Source organism: Xiphophorus maculatus, chromosome 18, assembly GCF_002775205.1.
Source record: "Xiphophorus maculatus strain JP 163 A chromosome 18, X_maculatus-5.0-male, whole genome shotgun sequence".
Classification (NCBI taxonomy): Eukaryota; Metazoa; Chordata; class Actinopteri; order Cyprinodontiformes; family Poeciliidae; genus Xiphophorus; species Xiphophorus maculatus.
The window spans coordinates 18,308,169-18,317,839 of record NC_036460.1 but is presented as its reverse complement, the minus strand read 5'-3'; the positions used below and the strand labels follow the sequence as shown (position 1 = coordinate 18,317,839).

The window sequence follows — 9,671 nt, the reverse complement described above, 5'->3', positions numbered from 1 at the left end:
GCCAGTGTCAACAGCTGTTGCATATGGTGCTGAGCGCCCTCTGATGGCGAAATTCACACATTGTAATAGAGTCTAAGTAGTTTCTCGCTGGAAGTAACCTTTAACATAAAAAATAAAATGGGGGGCTAAGGGGGACTGCTATTTTCATGCCTTGTTCTCTTTTCTAGTGCCACACATTACTAAACAAAAAACTTTATTGAGAGCAAACAGTAAAGGGGTTGAATACAAACTCCTTTTGGATTTCTGTTTATAGCAATTTTTAAAAGGCTTTGTTTTCTTTACAAACAGAGGTTTTCACAACAGTTAAGCTAAAATAAAATGTAGGCAACATTATTATAGCAACACTGTTTTGTGATAAAGCAAATGATATTTGCATGATTTCTGTTTCTGTTGGGAGATAAATTAGAAATTACAAATTAAAAAGTTAAATCCAGCAAAGCTTTTATTTCGTGTGAACACTTTGACAACTACAAATACATCTTCAATTCTACCATCTGTCTTAGCTTGTTGTATATACTATATACATAAGTATTTACATCAGAAAGTTACAACCATTTCACAATGGGAAAGGCATTTTATGTAAAACCATCAAATTAAATACAGATAATAGTTTTTGATGTACCACAGATCTCTTTATTACACAGAACTTTACATATTTCCTTATAATAATGCTTGAAAGTATATCTCAGTGAGAAAAACAAACAAAAGTGCAACATCAGTGCACTTATAAATAAAGTGCAGACTATCTGTTGAAAACATTAAATAGATGTGTTAGAAAATACATTTTAGTTACATTCATTTAATATGCTATACAAGGCATTCCTGGTGCCACCATTTCTGCTGGAACATAAAAAAAGATATAAACTAAATGAAAAGATTACTGTGTAAGGACGCTGGCTTTTGTGTACTTTGAAGTATTTTCGCTTTTGCTAGATGGTGAAAATTGTATTATTGTCCCCCATTTTAATGGATAGGAAAAATAGATGAAGAGAAAACGTGGGTGGAGGGAGGGAGAACAGAAGAGAGTCACCACGGTCTGTATGAAATGATTGGCTCCACAGATCTTTAGAACAAATATCCTGTGATTTGCTGAAACCTCACTGGGCACCTGCTTGTTAAATGTGTCACTATGATAACCAAAGAGTTCGTGCCAACGCTTGAAGACACTCAGGGGGTGACCCTGCCTCTGACAAGTGGACACAGCTGCAGCTATCTGTCTTTTTCAGTCGATCCAGTTCATGAGAGAACTGGCTCTGTCACCCCGCCACACTCCCACAGGAATCCAGACAAGAAAAGATTTGGCACCAGTATCCTCCACCTGCAAAGACAGTCCACATGCATATAGCTTTGTGTGAAACTACTCTGAAAACAGGGACATCCCACAGCTGGACGTTATTATTACTGAGATCGAAAGCAGGAGGAGCAAGTCCCGCCTTTATCCTTCTCTAACTGAGGGGTGACTGTGTCGGGAACTTCTGATTGCAGCATGTCATTTTCATTTGCGATGATGTGTTTCACCAAGCAGTTTGCTGCCTCATCGATGTTGATATTCTCCTGAGAACAACATGAAAAAGAGACAGCGATGTAAGGGAAAACAACAACTTGATTTACAAAGTGATGGCTACAGAGAGACAACAAATTGTTATCATGAGGCTATGAACAATTCACAGATTGTAAATCTTTACAGAAAGTGAGCTAATGAAATGGACCAGGACTAAATGAGAGGGCTGACAGAGAGCCAGTTAGCAGCAATAATACACATACAATCTGTGTCTGACCTTTTCATTCACATACGCTGCAAGTGATCTGTTTGCAAACTCATCCATTTACACGTGACCGTAAAAATAAACAAGTGAAGCAAAAATAATAATAAGATGTAACAGGTATGTGAAGGAAAAGGTTATTTTACGTTTCCCGAATTGTGCGTTTACACTGGCTTCCTTAAGGTTACATTACCCTGAAAAATTATTTGCCCCTCTTTTGTCACATTGGAATGCACTCATTTGTTCTATGCTATGCTATATTATCCTATGCTGTACAACACACTGCTACATTATACAGAGAGATTTCCTACACAATGTTAGATAATGCTACCCTACTCCATACACCGTGTTCCAAATTATTATGCAAATTAGATTTAAGTGTCATAAAGATTACAGTTTTTGTTGTGCTATTAAATTTATAGATGGTATTGTGTGTCAGGGCTCTTTGAATCACTATAATTAATTTCAGAGAGCTGGGTTGATTAGTTTGTCTGGTGAGCTCAATTAAAGGAAATCTACTTAAGAAGGATGTTCCACATTATTAAGCAGGCCACAGGTTTTAAGCAATATGGGAAAGAGAAAGGATCTCTGCTGAAGAAAATCATCAGACAGTGAGTGCCGTATGACAAGGTATGAAAACATTAGACATTTAATGAAAACTGAAGCGTTATCGTACTGTGAAGAGATTTGTGGCTGATTCAGAACAAAGATGGGTTTGTATAGATAAAGGCATAATGAGGAAGGTTTCTGTTAGACAAATTCATTGGATTAAGAGAGCAGCTGTTAAAATGCCCTTAAAAGCAGCAAACAGTTATTTGAAGCTGCTGGAGCCTCTGGAACCTCAAGGTGGAGGATCCTCCAGAGGTTTGCGGTGCATGAACCTACTATTGGGCCACCCCTAACCAGAGCTGTGTTCAGTAAAATTAGATTTATACTGTAATAGTTCATGACTTGAAAATTATACTGACCATCATTTGCATTGAACATTTAAGAAAATCTGAGAAAATATCACTTACATAATAATTTGGGACATGGTGTACAGCACTGTACTCTAAAATATCCCAACAATACCACTGAAGTAGAACAAGTGAAGTAAAAGGCCAAATTTAGTTTATTTGCTCTCCTGCATGCTTGTGTGCTACATTACTGAAATATTTACTGTAATTAATATGTAATATTACCTATTTTAAAACCATCCGAATGATTAATTTTAGCACTTCAATATAAAATGTTTGATTAATAAATTTGAAGGTAATTTAAGCAGTGAATTAAGCATGTGTAAGCTATTATAATCATTCAGATAAAGCAAAGCATTGTGGGAGATTGTGTTCTTTATCAAATGTCATTTGTAGCTTAAAATGCCAAATATCCATGGCCTGTTATTACTTAAGTAACAGCTGCACATACAATATATCAGGTTGCAACATGTCAGAGTTTAAATTTGGGGGGGGGGAAACCAACAACATCACAGTCATTCTTCTTTTTGCAACAAAAACAAAGCCAAGATTTGTTCTGGGAAAGAGTCAGAGGTTTGCAGTATTTTGGCCTGTTGCAAGTCTTGTGAGGCATCAAGCTTCCTGCTTACACACCACACTTTATTCACATAAAGTTTACTCATGTTTTTATCTGCTGTGCTTCATGCAGTTCGTCTAAAAAAGTAATTGTTTGAGGTAAATAGAGATAGTGTTGACTCGGAGCAGAACTTGCCCTGACATAAGGAGAGCTGAGGCTTCTTGGATAGCAGTGCAGGTGTTTGACTCTGTGTGTGTGGGGGGGAAGAGGGAGGAAAACGAGGGAGAGTCTGATCTCTCCCATCCAGTTGTGACATTCCAGACTGTCGTAGTGAGAGTGTGAACAGAGTGTTAATGTGTATATCACCTTACAGTCAGCAACTGCTCGCCTTTAATTTGAATCATATTTTGCCTATGTCTTTCAGCTACAAATGTTTCCAAAATAAACAAGGAAGCTAAAAAACTCTTGACTGAACTCCTACTCCTTGCTATTACTCCTAACTGTAGTGTTATCCCGATTTAGGTTAAAGACGAATTTGTTTGATAAGAAGTTTTAATGTTTTTATTTGTACTGGTTGTACAATTTGACATAAATCAATTCACTTTTTTGGCCAATTTTTATGTGACAACCCAACATCTCAATATATTTAATGGGGTTTTATGTGATACATCAGCACAAATGCTGAACAATTGTTAATTGTGATGGAAAACTATTCATAATTTTAAAAGGTTTACAAGTATAATATATAAAAATGCCTGTGCAATTGCAAAATAGCTCCAGTTCAGTCCAAACATACATTCCCCACAACCTTTTGCTCTTATCTGACAAGAGCACTTTAACAGATATTTGCTATGCCCCCACACGACTCTGCTAACACAGCCACTCTATTGTTGCCATGTTCCTATAAAGTTCACAACTAGCACATATTGTTGACCGCAGATTATTTCACCTGAGCTGTGGTTCCCTGCTGCTCCTCCAGAGCCACCATGATCCTCCTTCTTGTAGCTAACAGCAAATGTGACTTGAACACAGTAATCTTGAACACATCATCAAATTTAAATGTGCTGTCATGGCGATGTAATAATTAAACATTGTTACTGTAATGAGTGGCTTAGATTTCAAGCTCCTTTAAAACCTAGTAAATACTTTTGTAATGAAAATACTAAAGTCCGAAGTTGGCAAAAATTCAAACCAGAGATGGGAATATTAGTAAGAATTCTCTTAGAAAAATTTGACCATTGAACTGTGAACATGATTTTGACCCTGAACACACCACTGCTTGGATCATCATGAGCAGTGGGCAGCTGATTGCATGTCTGCAATCCATGTTCAACATCTCTGTGGTCCACTCAGAGACGGACCATCTCTGATCTCACTCAGACTTTACATTCATGGACCATTAATTCTTGGTCCATGAATTAATGGTCCATGAATACAAGGTCCAATAAAAACAGATAACATCCAGCGGTACATGTTCAGATTTTTCTTTCAGAACCATTGACTTGCAGACATACAGACTGGTCATAGACTGGTAATATTTATACTGACTTTCTGTCAATGTTTGCTTGGACTTTATTTTCCATGCTAAGGTAATATTTTCCTTTTTCCAAGTTATATATCAGATTATTGGCCTTTCATTTTTAGCATATTACATATATTTCGAAGGTTCCATATCAGGTTTGGTCACTTATAATTTAGCATTAAAAATGTATTTGCATGAGACAAATTTTGGACAGTCAGAAAGTAGAAAGTACTCGTATGGCATTAATCAAACTTAATTTCTGCATGACTGACTCACAAAATGTGAATCTACTGCTTTACAGTTTGTGTAGCCGCTAGAGAATAGAGCTAATGTATTCCAACTGCATTCGTGGACAACCCTTTCTGGAAGACAAAGCAGCTGATGTAAGTGCAGCTGACCTGGAAAAACACAGACGTAGTGTGTGCTGGGAGTCTCTGTGGAAAAGGAGCATTGCACCATTACTGAGGATTTATTCAAATACAAATAGAAGACTAAGCCTGTGAAGTTCAGCTCATCCCATTTTGAATGTGTCGTTTTAGTGATGTCCTCACAAGATAATTGGTTGCTGGGTCAGACAGAGTCAAGGATGTCAACTGCCTCTTAAGGACATTTTCATAAAACAGGCCTTGAAACAGGGGCTGTAACCACTGAGACCGCCTTTAATGTTTCTGCATGTACACATGTCTCTGTTTCTCTCACCTTAGCAGAGGTCTCAAACCATCCAACGAAGCCATTTTCCTGGCAGAACTGGTCCATCTTTATTCCATTATTGGTCAGTACTTCCTGACCCTGGTCACATTTGTTAGCCAGAAGCACAGTGGCTACATTTTTCCCATTGGCTAGTGTGAGCTTGGAATCCAAGTCCTCCTTCCATTTGGTGACGGCCTCGAAGGAGGCCGGCCGAGTTACATCAAAGACGATGAAGGCGCCCATAGCTTCACGGTAATACACACGGGTCATGTTACCAAACCTCTCCTGACCTGAAAAAATACACACACAGACACAGAAAAAGAGGGAAGAGTGATGAGATCAGAGTTTTAAAACATCATAACTGGGAGACAAATGGGATCTTGTGTCTTCTGTGTACCTGTGGCTAGTACACGCGCGGCAAAAGTTAACTTCAGAGTAAACAAAACTTCTAAGTGTTTTCATACAATAGTTGGGTAAATTCATGCAATAATTCATGCATAGCTCTTTTCTAACTCAGTATGGTGTCTTGCTTCAAATGGGTGAAGAAGATTGGTAGTTCTTTTGATCAGTCCTCCTGTGGTGTTTCTGACATGAACAGGTGGATAAAAGCACAATGTCAGCTGGAGAACAGCTGGCAGCATGTCAGCTTAGCTCAAGGACAAATCGGACAAGCAGGTTGTCTTCAAACCACTTCCCTATACTCCTAAGTTTAGTAGTGCTGATACAAAGCAGAAAGTTGCACCTTAAATTACAGGGGACCTTGGTGTCACTTTCTGGTGATAACCACTTTTTAAATGAGTGAGGAATTTAATATATTATTATTCTCTTAAGAGTTCAAGTGTCTGTCCAAATACAGAGAGAATATATTGTCTTTTTTAGGAACCACAAAAAAATTGACTCAGGAAGATATATTATACAATTGCTATAATAGTTGTTATTATTGTGATATTTATAAAAGGATAAGGTGAGATGCAAAATGAGAAAAATACAAATCACAGTTTAACAATGACATTAAAGTTTAAAAATGTTGTACTTCACTGAAGCAGTTTTGAAAACTATGTGCTCCATATGAGTATTATGTAATTAAAGTATAAATCAAAACATGTCTTGTGGACAAAATAATCATCTGAGCATAGAATCTGGAGGTTTATTTCTAAAGGGTTATAAAGAAGAAAACGGCCAACATTTTAGAGGTTTTTTGGAGAATATTAATGAACTTTTAAAAAAAAAACATATTTTAGGTGGGATAAACAAAACTTGTACTTTGTGTTTTAAAGCTAAGCTCCAAATTCTTATTGCATTTACATCACCTTGAAAGACATAAACTTATCTGATTTTATTTTACATGCCGGAGAAACCAGCTCTGCCATCCGGTGAGCCCCAATATTTTGAAAGATGGCCGACCAAAGTAGAACAGTCAAAGTTATTTATCCTGGGAAAATACACAGAAACAGCAAGTGATTCATTATGCCACTGACTGGAGAAACTTAAGTCTATCATCAACCACAAAATATTTTCCCACAAAGTCAAAGCCTTCTGATGTGGCAACTAAATTTTCAGTTTTAAATTATGATTTTAAGAACAGATTTATGAACAGTGCATATTATGAAATGCTTTATGGTAAAACTGAATGGGGAAACAATGCACAACAATTGAGGTTTTCCCACTTCTGGAAACCTTCACACTACTTTACTACTTCCTCTAAAGGAGAAGGTTTTCAGTTCATAATAAAAGCTCTCTGTACACGAAATCTTGAGCCTCAAATCTCCCTCACGAGTCTGAGCCACATGACTGCTTGCGCTTACTGGAGAGAGCACACAGGAGGGGAGAGAGCAGCAGGTCAGAGGATTCTTCTAAACCTCAGCCGACACTCATGTGACACTGAAACCGTTGTAGCCTTCAGGTTTGTCATCATGCCCACTGGCGTTCAATCACAAATGAAAAAAAGCTGAATTATTACTCATTTCTGCGGGCAACAAATCTGTGATGATATTCTAAACTCTTTCAGGATGTATGAACAGCATTGCTGTAAGAATAGTCATCACCAGTCAACGCCGTCTAAATATCAACATGCATCCATTTCACGGTGAAGCAACTAAGAAATGTGATGGCAAAAAGAAGGAAACAATTTCTCAGAGGTGAAGAATAAAAACATCACAGTATCACAGACAATAGAAAGGTGAGCAAGCAATGTAACTATGGCTTATATATATATATATATATATATATATATATATATATATTGTATATACTGTATATACTGTATATACAGTATATATATATATATATATATATATATATATATATATATATATATATATATATATATATATATATATATATATATATATATATATATATATATATATATATATATACTTTTTGGCATAAATGAACATGTAGCAATGCACTAGCTGATCTTAGATGAAGAATTATTATGTTTTTCCACTGCCTACATATATATGTAGACTTCATGAATCACAACTTTGCGTTTTAAAGAATCTGCTGGTAGAATGATTTAGTCAGATCAGTTTCTACATTTCAGTTTTCATGTCTGTTTTAAACTAAGGTTGTTCCGATTCCCAAAATATTTTTAAAAATTTATTTTCTATTTTTTTTTATATCATATTTTCTTACTAAGCATGTATAAAAACTGAATAAAAAATGGAAAACTCGTCTGGAACGCAGCTGACTGATAATTCTCTTCTTTTATTATTTTCCTGGCTGCGTGTATCTAACTCCATTAGAATGCCGCCCTGAGTGATGAGCCACATCATTCATATTAACAACTGTCACTGTCCTGAAGATATGGCTTGTGATGATCCTGAAATAAAGAGCCTCCTTCATTAAAATCACTTAAAATGTTTTTTATGACATGAAATGTTTCTTATCAAATGAATGCTTAGAAATTGACTTAAGAGTCATTTGGTTTTATGTGGGGCCTTTGCCAAAGAAAAAGACAATCCAAAAGTCGAATCTTAGTTTAAAACTAACCGCTGAAACATTTTTATTTTCAAACATATATTTTTTTCATTTTGTGCCCATAAAGCAGATTCGCTGAATTGCTGGTGGAGATACAGACAAAATTAAAGTCGCGCTTTAAACGTTATTAGTCGTAATTTTGTCTAACAACTTTTCTTTTCCGGAGATAAAAATATGACCTAAATATGCGGCTTCTCCTCCACCACAACTTCCGCACATTGCAATAGTTAGTTTATTATAAGCCAAGTTAAGACAAACGAAGGAGACGTTAAAATAAGTTTGACTTCTGTTTGTCTCCACTGTGTGTTTCTCCCATTCCATATACTATGTGCGTAAAAGTTGCCACCGTACCTGCAATGTCCCACAGCTGCAGTCGCACCGTCTCCTGGTCCCAGGTAAGGACTTTGAGGGCGAAGTCCACTCCGATGGTGGCACGGTAGTTGGGGCTGAAGTTGTGATGAACATACCGCTTGATGATGCTGGTTTTCCCGACCCCGAGGTCTCCTATAACGAGAATCTTGTAGAGGTGCTCCTTATGGTGGTTGTTTTGCATGGCGACCGAGGAGGGCGAGAGCTCAGCATGAATCCACCGTAATGGAGAGGACTCGGAATATGGAAAAAAAAAATTAAATAAAACACTCAGGGTAGAATACAGAGAGAAACGTGGAGAATCAGAAGAGGAGGTAAGGTAGTTAACGCCCTGGCCCCTCGGAGAGAAGTGGAGCGCAGACGTCTGGACCTTGTGACTGAGGACGGGCCGCTGCTGCTGCTGCCTGGGAGTGACCGTTTCTACTACAGTAGAAACACGCAAAACCGGGATTTACGCAAATCCTCCTAGAGGAACGTGTATAAAAACGATTATCTCTACACCAACAAGGGTGGAAAAAGTACCAAGAGCCTTTACACAAGTTAAAATAGCGAGCGCAATTGAATTCAAAAGTAAACAGTTGAGATGTCATGACCTTTAGGATTCTGGTTTTATATTTTCCTTGGTTTTAAGATTTCTTGTCCATAAATTTAAAAATAGTGATGGTTTTAGTTAGAAGTACAATCTATTCCAGAAAATGCATCATAGGCGGACATCCCGGGGAGGGATCGGGGGTCTGGACCTCCCCAATCTTGGAAAAGTCTAGAATCCCCTCCACCCAATATGAACACAGGTAGTGCATAATATGTGAAGAAAGGGATAAAAAGTTTAAATT

General features: G+C 37.2%; 1 protein-coding gene across 1 annotated transcript; it reads right to left on the bottom strand.

The window, feature by feature from the left end:
• Positions 1-436: 436 nt before the first annotated feature.
• rab38 (RAB38, member RAS oncogene family) lies at positions 437-9,484 on the bottom strand. The gene is made up of 3 exons (XM_014470365.2): positions 8,821-9,484; positions 5,497-5,777; positions 437-1,554 (listed from the first exon to the last, which is right to left on the bottom strand). The coding sequence occupies exons 1-3, from the start codon at positions 9,020-9,022 to the stop codon at positions 1,399-1,401; spliced, it is 639 nt and encodes a 212-aa protein (XP_014325851.1). The 5' UTR covers positions 9,023-9,484; the 3' UTR covers positions 437-1,398.
• Between the last annotated feature and the right edge of the window lie 187 nt (positions 9,485-9,671).